Raw genomic sequence first — 17,763 nt, 5'->3', positions numbered from 1 at the left:
GAAGTAAGATGGAACTCTGTTTTCACACAGGGGAGAGCTCTGTGTCTTTTGTGCTCTTTACGCTAGACCTGTGGTAACCATAAGACTTCCTGGTTGCTCGGATTCTTGCAGGAGCTGTGTGGTAACTATATGAATTCCTACTCGCTCTATGATTTTTACAGGACCTGTGGCAACCATATGACTTCCTGCTCACTCGCATTCTTGCAGGAGCTGAGGTAACCATAAGACTTCCTGAACACTCGTATTCTTCCAGGAGCTGAGGTAAAGATATGACTTCCTGCTAGCTCTATGATTAGAGATGAGCGAACTTACAGTAAGTTCAATTCGTCACGAACTTCACGGCTCGTGCAGTTGATGACTTTTCCTGCATAAATTAGTTCAGCTTTCAGGTGATTCGGTGGGCTGAAAAAGGTGGATACAGTCCTAGGAGAGAGTCTGTTGACAACAACACAACTACCATCATAGCGTGACAGTTGAAGGGGTGGGAGTTGTAGTTTTGCAAAAGGTTGAGAAACCATGATATAACACTCAGAATGAGAAAGTTGCATAACTTTGTATCTGACACAGCTTTAAGATTCTTCACCATGTGACTTATAATGTAAGTCTATGAGTCCATCCAGATCTCCGACACAGATTGGGGAGATGAGCGCTTCTCTCCCTACTCCTTTTCATGATCCCTCAATATCTATATTACAGGCTACACTGTTAGCACAACTCACATTAAAGTCACAAATTTTGTAACCTCCCCGCTTCTGCTGCTTTCGGCTTTCCTGACGACCACTGCAAAAAGTCCGTGATGGAAAAAAGTGGAAGGAAATGGGGACATCCCTTTAAAACCAAGTGTGGTGAACAATCAAACCAGGTAACAACGCAGCTGTGATGCCAGTCTCTGCCACAGGTGCAGCGGACAACTTTGGCCTGATTTGGGAATGGTTAAACTCCATTATGAATGGATATGGTTCATTTGGGGGGGGTGGGGGGGGGGGGTAGTGCGATTTGAAGGGATTTGAAGTCTCTCCATAACAAGCGGAAATCAATCCCCAGCATTAAACCCTGACCCCACCAACACAGACACAGTTAGTTCATGGAGCAGAAGTAATAGACACGTAAGACACAAATGGAGATTAAAAGGCTCACAATGAAGCGACACGACTCCGGCAGCCATACTTACATTCCCACCACCTGGGACATGCTTAATATTGTCCTTGGAGCCACACTTGGACTGAACATGGCTGTAGTTGACTTTTTTGGAGACTATCTGGACCTGGAGCGTGACAGGATGGGGAAAAAAATAAAACAAGACACAGAAGTGGAAAGGCACGGTTAGCAAAGTGACAGTGACACAAGGACACAACAGGACAGTGTTACGTGAATGACGGTGGGGGAAGAAAAAACATGAAGCGGGGGATGAGCGCAGCTACAGAGGAGACCGCCCTTCAGTACGTTCTATGGCCACCAATGTCAGAGGGAGAAACATCCTGCTGCAAATCCAAGTCAAACCCAATGAGATCCATGCCAGGTTTACAGACCACCCCCCATATTAATGCCAATCCTAGCAATCTGCAGTTGTAGCCATGGACACCTGGGTCATGAGTTATGGACCCAGAGCAAGTGTATATAAATGGATGCCATAATGTGTGAAGAAAAGCCCCTTCAAATGTTGCAGCTTGGGCCTCAGTGACCAGGGAGAACAAGTCAGTCCTTATCCTACAATGGAGGAAGTAGATCATCTACATAAACGTCCATTTCCAGTGATCTATCGCACCATACTTACCTATTCCTATGTACACTAGTATGTTAGTAATCTTACAGGAGGAGTATAAGGCAGATATAACACGACAGGTTACAGGTTACTGGAGTGAGGAAGGGAGGAAAGTGACAGATCACTAAGGTTAAGATAGAAGTGACGAGGAGGAGAGACGCTCACTGAACACTCACTTTCCCATTGCTTTGCTTTTGCGCAGTCTCTTTAGGGTCTGCCGGCTTAGTGCTGGCTGTTTTAGTGGCGCCTGGGGCAGGGACAGGTTTTCGGACTGTGCTGGCGGGGCAGAGGTGTTTTTCTCTACTTTTGCCTGCTGGGGGTGAAAATGTAATATGGTTTACAATTCAGCATTAAGACAATAGATAAGTCACAGCTGTCTTCTGTCCTTTAGTGGTTTTCCATTACAGACTGGGAGTTCACGTGTATTGTTCTGCTGGTCCAGATCTATTGTGATGCAGCCAAAGAGCCGACAATTTACCGAGCAGAATATCCTGAGTTATATCCTGTATTATACTCCAGAGCTGCACTCACTATTCTGCTGGTGAGGTCACTGTGTACATATATTACATTACTTATCCTGTACTGATCCTGAGTTATATCCTGTATTATACTCCAGAGCTGTACTCACTATTCTGCTGGTGAGGTCACTGTGTACATACATTATATTACTTATCCTGTACTGATCCTTAGTTATATCCTGTATTATACTCCAGAGCTGTACTCACTATTCTGCTGGTGAGATCACTGTGTACATACATTACATTACTTATCCTGTACTGATCCTGATTATATCCTGTATTATACTCCAGAGCTGTACTCACTATTCTGCTGGTGAGGTCACTGTGTACATACATTACATTACTTATCCTGTACTGATCCTGATTATATCCTGTATTATACTCCAGAGCTGCACTCACTGTTCTGCTGGTGACATCACTGTGTACATACATTACATTACTTATCCTGTACTGATCCTGATTATATCCTGTATTATACCCCAGAGCTGTACTCACTATTCTGCTGGTGGGGTCACTGTGTACATACATTACTTATCCTGTACTGATCCTGAGTTATATCCTGTATTATACCCCAGAGCTGTACTCCCTATTCTGCTGGTAAGGTCACTGTGTACATACATTACATTACTTATCCTGTACTGATCCTGAGTTGTATCCTGTATAATACTTCAGAGCTGTATATAAATTGTAATCCTCATCCTCAGCGTGCGATCAGTGATGACTATTACTCCCAGTCGTGTCTTATTGTCCCTACCCCCGCTCCAAGAACTCTGAACCTGAACAAAAAACTGGGCAACAATCAATTCGGCAGCCGTGACAAATGACATGAGAGGGAGAGGCACAATGTACAGATTGTAACATCACAGACAGGACATCCCTGCCCCTCACCTTCCCTCCTCCAGGCTGATGCTTCAGGTTGTCTGTGGATCCTATCTTGGAGCGCACGTTCTTCAGGTCTGGAGCTGTTGCTGGACGAGGCTGTTTGGGGGCCGCAGATGGTTTGCTGGCAGCCAGTGCACTAGAAGGCTTACTGGCCGGGGCTGTGCTGGATCGGCTTAGCGGGGCCGGGCGGGCAGCAGGCAGTTTCTTGACATCTAAAGTAGCACTTGGACCAGTAAGAGGTTTAGAAGCAGCTGGTCTGCTTGTCTTTGGGCGGCTGGGGGCTGGGCCGGGGCTGGTTGGAGCAGCTCCATTGCTCTTTGCTAGGTCGGCTGGAACAGATTTGGGGCGACTTAAATCTGCAGTAGTAAGAGAAAAGGATAAATTCAGAAACCCAAATGTATTGCAGTGAAAATGGGGGGGGGTTGCCAGCTTTATGTTACTAAGGGTTAATGGTTTAGGACATGGTATCAGTATTGGATTGGTTGGGGGTCTGGCTCAAGGATGGCTGGAGTACCCTGGCCCCTTACAGACCCCATCACTGTTTACAAAAGCATTGCACCATACATACGGTACTGGCTGTGCCTGGTACTGAAGATCAAGGACAATTAGAAATAAAAATAACAAATAGTTTCTCCTAAGGATTGGTCATCTGATCATTGGTCATTGGTATACTGAATCCAAGTAGGCCCATGTAAATTTCTGTAAAATTTTGAGTGTTTCAAATAATTTTAAAGAGGAACTCAGGTCTGACCGCTAGGAAAGCCTCCCACCCCCACATTCCTCGTGCACAGAGCGGTGGTCGACACACTCCCTTCATGCATCTCTATGGGAATGCCAGAGACACAGGAGCGCTGTATCCCCAGCTCTCACATAGATATGCAAGGAGGGGGTGTGTTGGTCACCGCTCTGTGCGGTGGTCGACACAGTTACTGACAGTGGGCACCAGGTAGAAGATCACAGGGGGTTTCAGCGGTCGGACCCCCTGCGATCAGACCCTATCCTGTGTATAGGGGATAAGTTTTTGTCAACAGACTAACACTTCAATTGCCCAGTCTATTCCTACCTGCATAGTGCACTGCATATCCTCAGCATATTCTTCGGGGTTAGGACAACTTACCAGTAGGGGACTTTGCTGAACTTGTCTTCTTGACTTCTGTCGCCTTCACGTCATTCTTCAGAGCTGTAACAAAACGAAATTCCAGGAACAATCCATGCAACTTTCTTGGCACATTAGGTTACTACAGTGTTTCCCACCAGGTGCCTCCATCTGTTGCAAAATTACAACTCCCAGCCAAAGGCTGTCCAGGCACACGGAGTTGTAGTTGTGCAACAGCTGGAGGCACCCTGGTTGGGAAACACCAGGTTACACTTAGGGTATTGTTCACACTGAGGACATTTTACCCCCTGAATTCCTCAGTGGATTTGCACTGTATGAAATGATCCGTTGCCAATCAGGACCTCTGGCAGATTTCGGTAGGAAGACTGAACATGTCAAATCTTCTGCCAAAATCCAATTTCACATTAGAAGTTCTGCTACAACGTGTGAACTGAGCAGCTGAATTCCCAGAAAGGATGCGGCAAGGCAAAATCTGCATGGAACTCCTTGCAGATTCTCCATAGAGCAAACGGGGCCTTACAGGCTGCAGTTTTTGTGCAGCTATTTCTGCAACAAGAAAATAATTTCCATGCAGAGACCTTCGATCAGATGCACGGATTACTGCAAACCTTATTCAGTTATAGGGAACAGTTGCAGAAAATCCTGCAACATATCTTGTGCTTGTGAATATATTTATCTTCACATGGCTGAATTTCGAAGCAGAATTCCGCAGGAATATTCTCCTTGAAAATTCCACTGCATTCCATTAGTTTCAATAGGATTCCGATGCGCTGTAAACACAGTAATTTCTGCGGCAGAAACATCTTGATTCTGGCAACTGATGAAACACAACCATTTAATGTTTTTGCTGATTCTGCTAGGAAATTGATTGTCATCTATGGAGACAGCGCATTTCCAAGTCCTAGTGCTGCAGAAAGAAGTACATTTTTCCAAGCAGAAATTCCGCTCATTTTCTGCCACATGAAAATAACCTTAATGGGTAACCCCCCTGCTAGCCTAGAGCCATTAGTAAACTGGTCACTAGTAAACCCAAGTCATTACATGTTTTCATGTTATCCCCAGTTCCATTTCCAATTATTATAAATACAGCCCCCTTCATGTGTAGATTGTTTTGTCGAATTACAAAGTTGCAACTTACAAGTTGGTCGTTTTGGGGTGAGGTTGGGTTTGGGCGCAGACGTTCCTGTAGTATTTGCAGCTGAAGAGGTAATTGGTTTGGAAGCCGCTGGGCTGGCCTTCACAGCAGAGCGAGGGGTGGTCGCAGAGATCAGGGGCTTCCTTTCTGGGGTCTTCACTGGACTCTATCAGTAAAAGAAACAAAAAAAATGTATTAGATTTACAAAACAAAAAAAAAGAGTTTCTATAGATTAAATAGCACATAGACACTGTGTGCCCCTATAATATCCAGTATTCGGGCAGTGGATGGATTGGGGGCGGACTGCATTGTGGACAGATGCTCACAGATCGGGGGCAGTCTTTGCTGTGTACAAATGAGCAGAGATCGGGGGCAGACAGCTGCACTCATCCACTTTATTCATTCAGGATTGAAGGTTCAGCACAGAAGACCACCAACATCCAATATGCAGAATCCATCTCTGCTGCTATTTATTCCATATCTACTGACCTGAATGCAGATGTAAAAGGCTGGTGTGAAGGGTAAATATCTGGTGGGCCGCGCTCTTAAGGCTCTATTGTCGCATTAATAACGGCAGATGGCCGCAGCAGCTCTACAAGCAGCCGGACACAGATTCTGAATAAAGCAGGAGAAGGACTTTCCATAGGAAACCAGAGGTTCTCCTGCAGGGATGTAACAATGCAGGTACTAAATCTAGAAGCACAGACCCGACATGGGGCATCCAGGGCATTGGAAACCTCTGCAGAAAATCACTTGTTATCTGCTAGATCAGGAAAGGTTGTAAGGATGATTATTATTACAATTTATTTTGGTCACTGCATTGCATCCCAGTGATTCTTCCATTGCTCTACATATCTCTCTCATTACCTTCTGAATGGGTTAGGAGGCTCTACCTGGTGTGATGCTTACAGGAGCACTGTGGTGCAAGACAATTTTTCCCATACCCAGGAGGATAGAAGATGAAGTGTTTGATCGTGAGAAATCTGCCTGCTGGGACCCCCATATCTCCTGTACAGTGCATCTGCTGTCCCCAGTATCGGTCCACACATGAAGCAGTGTTCTACACGCCCCCTCTAGGCATCTCTATGGTAGAGCCAGAGATACACCATTTGTGAACTTTCAACTCTCCCATAGAGATACATAGAGGGATCATGTCGGACACCAGTGCGGGGGTTGACCATCTTTGCACAGAAATTGTTCAGGAGAGTTGCGCAGGAGATCGGGGGGGGGGGGGGGGGGGGGAGTTGAATCCTAGCGGTTGTACCCCCTGCAATCAGACACTTATTCAATCCTTTGTATAGGGGATACGTTGTTTTGCACCACAGTGCAGTCTGATGTCTCAGAATTGGTGACTCTTGTCCTGTCTCACAGATCAAGAACCTGCAGCTGTACATTCCATTACATCAGTATTCCCCACCCTGTGTAGCTCTCCAGTTGTTACAGAATGACCCCTGGAATCGGACCCTCAGAGACTTCATGTTCATGCTCCCCAACGGTTATCCAGTAGCTGCAAAATTACAACTCCTACCAGACCCCGTTAATCGACAATCCTTTACCTCTCTTCTTACCTTAGGCTTTGCCTCTTTTGTGTCTTTAGGTGTTGTAGTTTTCGTTGCACTCCCCAGGGGGCGCTTTGGGGTGGTGGTGTTGAGGGTGGCTGGAGCCGGGGTGCTGGGCTTCTTAGGCTGGGTGGGTGTTGCAGAAAGCGGTTTCCTGGGGCTGGCAGCAGCAAGGGGTTTGCTCTTAGGGGTGGCAGCAGATTTGGATGGGGTGGCTGCTATAGCCTTTATATTAAAAATAAAAAGGAGGTTAAAAACACACAAGAGCAAATACAGTGTAATAAATTCAAGAGCTTCAAACTATTGCACTTAATGATGTTTTAGGGCAGAAGACATGGTTATTTCTAGGTTTAAAAGGAAAAGGGTTCACCCAAACTAAACCCATTACAATGGTGTGGGGGGGTCCGACTCATGGGACCCTCCACGGTCTTCTGAATGGGGCCCAGTTATCTCTGTTGAGAACTCCAACCTGCAGCTTCAGTGACAAACTTGCCTCAGCAGTGACGACCCACTCAGCCAACAACTGGCTAAGGCAGGACGTTACGGAGGTCCCGATTGGATGAGCGAGCCATCACTGCCGAGACAAGATCACTCTGGATCAGACCTGCCAGAAACCGAAAAACAAGAAGAGCTGGAAATACGCCAAGGTCCTTTACCTTCACCTTCTTCTCAGGACTTGCAGGGAGCTCCTTGGTCGGTGGAGCAGAGATGTCACTTCCTGCTGTAACTTCTTCTGGTGCGGCGGCTGCTTCTGTTTTACCTGAAAGATGGATTTAACAGATTAAAAATCGGCGCAAGATCATATTATAAAGATTAATAAATGAGTGACCTTACTGATCCTGAGTTATATCCTGAATTATACTCCAGAGCTGTACTCACTATTCTGCTGGTGAGATCACTGTGTACATACATTACATGACTTATCCTGTACTGATCCTGAGTTATATCCTGTATTATACCCCAGAGCTGCACTCACTATTCTGCTGGTGAAGTCACTGTGTACATACATTACATTACTTATCCTGTACTGATCCTGAGTTATATCCTGTATTATACTCCAGAGCTGTACTCACTATTCTGCTGGTGGGATCACTGTGTACATACATTACATTACTTATCCTGTACTGATCCTGAGTTATATCCTGTATTATACCCCAGAGCTGCACTCACTATTCTGCTGGTGAGGTCACTGTGTACATACATTACATTACTTATCCTGTACTGATCCTGAGTTATATCCTGTATTATACCCCAGAGCTGCACTCACTATTCTGCTGGTGGGATCACTGTGTACATACATTACATTACATATCCTGTACTGATCCTGAGTTATATCCTGTATTATACTCCAGAGCTGTACTCACTATTCTGCTGGTGAGGTCACTGTGTATATACATTACATGACTTATCCTGTACTGATCCTAACTGACATTTATGTAGTCCTATATGAGGTGGACAATACCTTAATATCTCATTTATTGTATGGTGGCTGTGAGTGAATTAGCACAATCTAAAATATTAATATTAATATAACAAACATCCTAGACATGCAAAACACAGCAGTGAGATCTCACACAGCAAACCAGACCAATAAGAATTAGAAAAGAAACACAGAAAATCACCACAAGAAATTCTCTAAAACTTACTCTGTACTTCTAGATAATGGGAAGAATTTAGTGCAGTAGAAGGAGGCTGTGAATAGGGAGGCTGCAGCCTCATCACGACGCGGCTCAAACCTCTATCCACATTTCTGGAAAACCTTTGGTAATGATCTTTGCAACATACACATCAAATGTTTTAGACCAAAAACTTTTGATTCTTTAAACACAGCAGAATAAAATGTCCTAAACCTGCTCCACATGTCCTTCATAACAACTGTTATATAATGTAAAGTCTTCCATAAAGATTCCCCCACCCCCGTCCGCATTATAACAGGTATAAGTATACAGAAGAATGAACATTCCCCGGATGGCTGCAGCAGTGAGCGCGGTGAAGACTGTCACTATCTATTCATTCCCCTTCACAGCTCAGGTCAGTGAGAGATCACCTACCCCATCAGATCTGCAAGGTACAAACCATGTATACTCCACATATGGTGGCAAGGTACAGACCATGTATACTCCACATATATGATAGCAAGGTACAAACCATGTATACTCCACATATATGACAGCAACGTACAGACCATGTATACTCCACATATGGTGGCAAGGTACAGACCATGTATACTCCACATATATGACAGCAAGGTACAGACCATGTATACTCCACATATGGTGGCAAGGTACAGACCATGTATACTCCACATATAATGGCAAGGTACAAACCATGTATACTCCACATATATGACAGCAAGGTACAGACCATGTATACTCCACATATGGTGGCAAGGTACAGACCATGTATACTCCACATATAATGGCAAGGTACAGACCATGTATACTCCACATATGACGGCAAGGTACAAACCATGTATACTCCACACATATGACAGCAAGGTACAGACCATGTATACTCCACATATATGACAGCAAGGTACAGACCATGTATACTCCACATATGGTGGCAAGGTACAGACCATGTATACTCCACATATAGTGGCAAGGTACAAACCATGTATACTCCACATATGGTGGCAAGGTACAGACCATGTATACTTCACATATATGACAGCAAGGTACAAACCATGTATACTCCACATATATGACAGCAAGGTACAAACCATGTATACTCCACATATAGTGGCAAGGTACAAACCATGTATACTCCACATATAGTGGCAAGGTACAGACCATGTATACTCCACATATGGTGGCAAGGTACAGACCATGTATACTCCACATATGGTGGCAAGGTACAGACCATGTATACTCCACATATGGTGGCAAGGTACAGACCATGTATACTCCACATATGGTGGCAAGGTACAGACCATGTATACTCCACATATGGTGGCAAGGTACAGACCATGTATACTCCACATATGGTGGCAAGGTACAGACCATGTATACTCCACATATATGACAGCAAGGTACAGACCATGTATACTCCACATATAGTGGCAAGGTACAGACCATGTATACTCCACATATAATGGCAAGGTACAGACCATGTATACTCCACATATGACAGCAAGGTACAGACCATGTATACTCCACATATGACAGCAAGGTACAGACCATGTATACTCCACATATAATGGCAAGGTACAGACCATGTATACTCCACATATGGTGGCAAGGTACAGACCATGTATACTCCACATATGGTGGCAAGGTACAGACCATGTATACTCCACATATGGTAGCAAGGTACAGACCATGTATACTCCACATATATGACAGCAAGGTACAGACCATGTATACTCCACATATATGACAGCAAGGTACAGACAATGTATACTCCACATATATGACAGCAAGGTACAGACCATGTATACTCCACATATGGTGGCAAGGTACAGACCATGTATACTCCACATATAATGGCAAGGTACAGACCATGTATACTCCACATATGACAGCAAGGTACAGACCATGTATACTCCACATATATGACAGCAAGGTACAGACCATGTATACTCCACATATAGTGGCAAGGTACAGACCATGTATACTCCACATATAATGGCAAGGTACAGACCATGTATACTCCACATATAGTGGCAAGGTACAGACCATGTATACTCCACATATATGACAGCAAGGTACAGACAATGTATACTCCACATATATGACAGCAAGGTACAGACCATGTATACTCCACATATGGTGGCAAGGTACAGACCATGTATACTCCACATATAATGGCAAGGTACAGACCATGTATACTCCACATATGACAGCAAGGTACAGACCATGTATACTCCACATATATGACAGCAAGGTACAGACCATGTATACTCCACATATAGTGGCAAGGTACAGACCATGTATACTCCACATATATGACAGCAAGGTACAGACCATGTATACTCCACATATAGTGGCAAGGTACAGACCATGTATACTCCACATATAATGGCAAGGTACAGACCATGTATACTCCACATATAGTGGCAAGGTACAGACCATGTATACTCCACATATGGTGGCAAGGTACAGACCATGTATACTCCACATATGGTGGCAAGGTAAACACCATGTATACTCCACATATGGTGGCAAGGTAAACACCATGTATACTCCAGAGTTGCACTCACTATTCTGCTGGTGAGGTCACTGTGTACATACATTACATTACTGATCCTGTACTGATCCTGAGTTATATCCTGTATTATATCTCAGAGCTGCACTCACTATTCTGCTGGTGAGGTCACTGTGTACATACATTACATTACTGATCCTGTACTGATCCTGAGTTATATCCTGTATTATACACTAGAGCTGTACTCACTATTCTGCTGGTGAGATCACTGTGTACATACATTACATTACTTATCCTGTACTGATCCTGAGTTATATCCTGTATTATACTCCAGAGCTGTACTCACTATTCTGCTGGTGAGGTCACTGTGTACATACATTACATTACTGATCCTGTACTGATCCTGAGTTATATCCTGTATTATACTCCAGAGCTGCACTCACTATTCTGCTGGTGAGGTCACTGTGTACATACATTACATTTTTTATCCTGTACTGATCCCGAGTTATATCCTGTATTATACTCCAGAGCTGTACTCACTATTCTGCTGGTGAGGTCACTGTGTACATACAATACATTACTTATCCTGTACTGATCCCGAGTTATATCCTGTATTATACTCCAGAGCTGTACTCACTATTCTGCTGGTGAGGTCACTGTGTACATACAATACATTACTTATCCTGTACTGATCCCGAGTTATATCCTGTATTATACTCCAGTGCTGTACTCACTATTCTGCAGGTGAAGTCACTGTGTACATACATTACATTACTTCACCAATCACTAAAACGACACAAGAGAAGTGCTGCCCGAGTTGCTTCTCTTCTCAGCTTGCTGCTCATTGAAGGATACGGCTCAATAGACTTACTATAGTCTGTCACCCTACATCACCTGGATTGTGCTAGTGATCGGTCAGGGTCTCAGAACCAGCGCAGCAGCTAATCTAAACTTTTGATAGGTCTATAATGTGTCTGAAGTTTTTTTTCAATGACCGATTATCTTTGTTCATAAACCTCTACATCCACCTGTGTGACAGATCTGGGGTAAGCATTGTTCTGTACACTGAAGCCATTCTTTACACTGCAGGCTTCATCCCGCAAAATAAAGCATTTTTCCAAAATATTTCTGCAGAAAAAAAAAAAATGGTGAAGGAATCGGACATGGACCCGCCCTGGAGCATCTGCACGCTGCGTGCCACTAAAGCTGCAATTTATGTAAGAGGCTAAAAAGCAAATCATGAACCATTTATTCTTGTTTTCCTACCAATCCCCGGCAGAGGTTTAATCCGGATTGAGGCCACGGCCACTTCAGTAATAGCTGTCCCTGAATGATCCGTGTCCTCACAACAATGCTCCATGACAGGTCAGGCCCGATACTCCTGCTCCTCAAGTGTTGGCATAACTACAACTCATCACACCCTGGCAGTCAATGGAACTTTAGGTTCACGGCTTTTACGGCCCATCAAGAAGTCCCGCTATGGGTGAGAAAAGGCGGGGGGAGGCGTGGTAGAGCAAATCGGGGTGGGTTGTTGTTTCAGAATGTGTGTTCCCCTTTAAGATGATCTGTTCTCTTAACTTCCATCACTATATTGTTCAACCTGTGGTTTTTCAGCTATTGGACAACTACAAATGCCATCATGCCCAGACAGCTGAAGGTGGTTTGTCAGCACATGATGGGAGTTGCAGTTTTTGATTTAAAGGGGTACACCGGTGGATAACTTTTTTTTTTATTATCAACTGGCGTTAGAAAGTTAAAACAGATTTATAAATTACCTAAAAATCTCAATCCTTCCAGTACTTATCAGCTTCTCTATGCTCCACAGGGGGAGAGAAAAAAAAAAAAAACACATTTATAGTGACTATGTAAAATACCAAGAGCGCCCGTCCTATCATGTGAATTCTCCACGTCTACAGTAGATTAGAGAGGAGGCTCCGTAATCTGCTCTAATCTTTACCGCATTTTCTCCTCTATGACAGATGGGAACCAAAAATAAATTCTATGCTGAAAATCATTTCACAGGAAATAAAAGGGGATTTATCTGTAAAAATTTACATTTCTGAATATTTCTCCTCAAAATTCAGAGGCCACAAATAAATTTCTCGTTATCTGTCTTATCCCCGAGAGTCGCATTTAAATACGCAATTCTAGAAATCTCAAGGTTTTTTTTTCTTTCGTTTTTTTTCATTGAAGTTTTAAAATTTTGTATTATATACACACACACACAATTTTTTTTATGTAATAAAAATTTATAAATTTAAAATTAAAAAAATATTAAAATTTTTATAAAAATATATATTAATACACAAATATATTTGTATTATTTTGCATTATTGTTATCATCCTCATCATTATCAATAATAAATAATGATTTAATTTAAAATTATAATTTAGTAACCATAATTACACACAGTGGTTGAAATAAGTATTGAACCCGTCAACATTTTTCTCACTAAAAATTTCAGGTTCTATTGACATAAAATTTTCCCAGATGTTGGTAACAACCCAAGAACTCCAAAAAAAACAACAAAAATAAACTAAAAAGATCAGGAATTTAACGGGTTCTCCACTATAAAGGCGAATTTAGTACTTACCTGCCAGACAGTAATGGACATGCTTAGGAAGGATCTGCACTTTTGAGGCTAAATGGCTATGTTGTGAGATTAACATAAAGCTGAGGCTCTCCTTTTGTGAACTGGCTATTTCCTGTTTGAGTTTCCTCCCTCAAACTACAAATCCCATCTTTTTTTTGTTATTAAGTTTGAGGTCACTTTTCTCCCTCCCACACATAAGCCACCCCACCCACTGAAACACAACTGTGAGCTCTTCAATGCAAAATAGTGTTTTCTGACCATAGTGCCTCCAGCTGTTGCAAAAACAGAATGACCCTCCCACCCAGCGGTTGCTCGACCCACTGAAGCAGACAGGCTCCCTCTAATCACCTGACTAGTGATTAAATGTCTCAAGCCACACTTCAACCTGGAAAAAACGGAGACAGTACGTATGCTATTAAATATAAACCTTAGGGCAAAAATCACAGAACAATTGCGAGACCACCATGAAACACAGGTAGACAATATTATGAACTACATTAACTTTAAAGCCCCTGTAGCATAGTCAACTAAAAAATATAATGTGAAAAGATACAGAAAAAAAAAAAAGTATTAGACACTTCCTGATATTTATTTAATACTTGAAAAATCTGTTGGTAATGACAGCTCCAAGATGCCTTCTGTATGGAGAAACTACTGGCATGCATTGGTCTGGGTGGGATTTTGGCCCATTCTTCCTCACAAAGTAATCAAATCTTGAAGGTTCCGCGGGCCTCTTCTATGAATCATAATTGTCAGTTCTTTCCATAGAAGTTCAATGGGATAAGTCAGGTGATTGAGCCATTCTAGCAACTTCTTTATGTGAATTATTTTTTTATTTAGTTTCCTTGGCTGTGTGTTTGGGAGCATTGTCTTGCTGATACGTCCGCCCTCGTTTCATCCTCCATCCTCCATCCTCATCCTCCATCCTCATCCTAGTACCTGGGTTCTCAACCTGGGGTACGCATACCCCTAGGGGTACGCCAGGGGCTGTCAGGGGGTATGCGAAAGCACTGACAAATGGGGACTGTATGGGGGGGGGGGGGGATCTATGGGACGGAGCACAAGACAAGACATTAAGATGGAGGGGGGAGAGGGATAATGGCGGAGGGGGGATGGGGAGTAATAAAGCACAAGGCATTAAAATTTGTTAATTCCCCCCCTCCCTCTGATCCCCTTTTGCCGTATCTGATAATAATAGCACAAGGGGATTAATATGGAGGAGGGGGGTTTATTATCCCTCCTCCAACTTAATCCCCTTGTGCTATTATTATCTGATATGGCAAAAGGGGATCAGAGGGAGGGGGAATTATCAACACCCCCCCTCCCCTCCCATATTAATCCCCTTGTGCCATTATTCCCTCCCCCCCCTCCATATTAATCCCTTTATGGTGATTTTCCTCTCTCCCTATGATCCCCTTTTGCCATTTTTTCCCCCTCCATCTTAATCCCCTTGTGCCATTATTCTAAGAGGAAGGTGGAATGGCACAAGGGGATTAAAATGGAAGGGGGAATAATGGCACAGGGGGATAAAGATGGAGGTGGGAAAATGGTGCAAGAGGATCAGAGGGAGGAAGGAATAATGGCACAAGAGATTAAGATGGAGGAGGGGGTGGTTGATTATCCTCCCCCCCTCCATTTTAATCCCCTTGTGCTATTATTCCCCCCCTCCATTTTAATCCCCTTGTGCTATTATTCCCCCTCCATCTTAATCCCCTTTGGCCATATTGGATAATAATGGGACAAGGGGATTAAAATGGAGAGGGGAAAAATGGCAAAAGGATCAGAGGGAGGAGGGAATAGTGGGACAGGGGGATTAAGACGGAAGGGGAATAATGGCACAAGGGGATTAAGATGGAGGGGGGATGCATTAGTATAAGGGTAAGAACACGCCTTTTGTCCGCACCCCTTGTGCGCAAGTTCCTCCTGAGGGGGTACCCGCGGACATACTTTAAGGCCTTGGGGGTACGTTCGCCGAAAAGGTTGAGAACCACTGTCATAGTAGATGGCAGCAAATGTTTTCACACTGTCGGGGAAAATTTCTTCCTTCAATTATGTAAAGTTTGTCAGAACATGTGCTGAAAAGAACCTTTGGAAATGTATGTAGTGAGAAAAATGTTGACTTGTTCAATACTTATTTCACTCACTGTATGGATGTACACACTGACGTTACAGAAAGTAATATGATTATTATTTCATATTGATCTTTACGTACATAGAATTCAGTCAGACCTTTCATTGAGGATTGTGCGTTCTTGCTATGTGCTGTGATGCATAGGAGCTTTAGAATGCAATCAATCTATTAAAGGGGAACTCCGGTGGAAACAAGTAGAAAACACATGTTTTCAAATCAACTGGTGCCTGAATGTTAAACAGATCTGTAAATTACTTCTATTAAAAAATATTTATCCTTCCAGTACTTATTAGCTGCTGTACAAAAAAAGAGAAATTTGTGAATTTTTCTGTCTGACAACAGTGCTCTCTGCTGACACCTCTGTCCGTGTCAGGAATTTCCTTAGTTAGAATTATATCCCCATAGAGCAGGGGTTCTCAACCAGGGGTACAACAATTTGCTGACATACCAGCAATGCATTGGCCAGTACTTATCAGCGCAGAGAGGGATTGGACGCCGCAGTTGTCACGGCAGCTCACTATGTTGTACCGCGGTTGGAGCTGCAGTGGCTGCCGGGCCTGACGTGTGACATCCCTGATGTTGGGCGGAGGTGGCAGCAGAGCGCAGAAGGACATCAACTGTAAGTGCGGCCCTCTGACTCCCGCCAAACGGGATAGACACAGGCCTGGTAAACATGTTAAACTAAATGAAACACCGCAGTATGGGAGGGTGTTCTTGTATCTATCTCATATATTGGCCAAAGGGGATCGGAGTGTGTGGGGGGGTAATGGCAAAAGGAGATTAGGTATCACATTAGAATAGCATTAGAAGATGGAGGAGGCAGGGGGGGATAATGGCACAATGGGATTAAAGTATCACATTAGAAAGGTAAGCACACGCCGTTATGAAATTATTTTATGACTTATTTTGTCCGCGGGTGCCCCTTACGCGAAAGGGGTACCCGCGGACATACTTTCACCCTTTGGGGGTACAATCGGGAAAAAGGTTGTGAACCACTGCCATAGAGAACCTCTCCTGCTCTGGACAGTTCCTGACACGGAGAAAGGTGTCAGCAGAGAGCACTGTGGTAAGACTGAAAAGAACTTCACCCAAATTTCTCTGTAGTATATCTGTAGCATACAGCAGCTGATAAGTACTAGAAGGTTTAAGATTTTTAAATAAAAGTGATTTACAAATCTGTTTAACTTTCCTGCACCAGTTGATTTGAAAAAAAAAAAAAAAAAAAAAAATTCCCCCACCGGAGTTCCCTTTTTAAAGCGGTACTCCGCCCTAGACATCTTATCCCCAATCCAAATGATAGGGGATAAGATGTCTGATCGCGGGGGGTCCCGCCGCTGGGAACCCCCAATCTCTCCTGCAGCACCCCGAGTCATCAGCTGTACGGAGCTAAGTATGCTCTGTGGCTGATTACTCCCCATACAGGAATCGGAGTATCGTGACAATATCATACGAGTTGCGCTCGCCTGCACAATTTACTCAGACGTCACAGTGGCTCTTGGCCTAGCTCAGGGAGTGCGACCGCGATGTCTGAGTAAACTGCACATGCGTGCAACTTGCAGATGCCTGTGTGTCTGCTTGTAGTGGCGGACAACTCAGAACTCAAGTGCACAGCAGGATGCTCACTCTAGTGATGGTCAGTAGCGCATCCGCAGCGTCAAATACGCTGCGGATGAGCTACGTGTGACCCTACCCTTAGGGTGTATTCACACGTACAGTAACCGATGCATTTATAATGCACAGGATCCGAAGCTGCCGATTTTATGCTGCAGATTTTAATGTAAACCAAATGATTAAACACTATCAAATCTGCAGCTGTATGTCTGAATAGACCTTTAACAACAACATCTTTTGTATTACAAAATCAAAAGTATGTCAATGGAAAAAAAAAAAAAAGTAGCATACCCTTCAAAAAGGTGTTC

At 43.6% G+C, this 17,763-nt stretch overlaps 1 protein-coding gene across 10 annotated transcripts in view; it reads right to left on the bottom strand.

Annotated features, from left to right (window-relative positions):
- LOC130272842 (microtubule-associated protein 4-like) overlaps positions 1-17,763 on the bottom strand; it is a 168,994-nt gene that overhangs the window by 11,960 nt on the left and 139,271 nt on the right. For 5 of the 10 annotated variants that reach the window (XM_056518794.1, XM_056518797.1, XM_056518798.1 and 2 more), the window contains exons 11-16: positions 7,630-7,733; positions 6,983-7,198; positions 5,418-5,580; positions 4,280-4,342; positions 3,169-3,518; positions 1,172-1,264 (exon numbers count right to left, since the gene is read on the bottom strand). In XM_056518794.1, coding sequence (XP_056374769.1) covers positions 1,172-1,264; positions 3,169-3,518; positions 4,280-4,342; positions 5,418-5,580; positions 6,983-7,198; positions 7,630-7,733 — 989 coding nt within the window. Of the gene's footprint in view, positions 1-1,171; positions 1,265-1,938; positions 2,076-3,168; positions 3,519-4,279; positions 4,343-5,417; positions 5,581-6,982; positions 7,199-7,629; positions 7,734-17,763 lie in introns of all 10 variants that reach the window. The other 5 variants (XR_008843761.1, XR_008843760.1, XR_008843759.1 and 2 more) reach the window with 3 other exon arrangements.

Source organism: Hyla sarda, chromosome 5 (genome assembly GCF_029499605.1).
Source record: "Hyla sarda isolate aHylSar1 chromosome 5, aHylSar1.hap1, whole genome shotgun sequence".
Classification (NCBI taxonomy): Eukaryota; Metazoa; Chordata; class Amphibia; order Anura; family Hylidae; genus Hyla; species Hyla sarda.
Note: the sequence above shows the minus strand (reverse complement) of the source record. Positions and strands in the feature narration are given on the sequence as shown.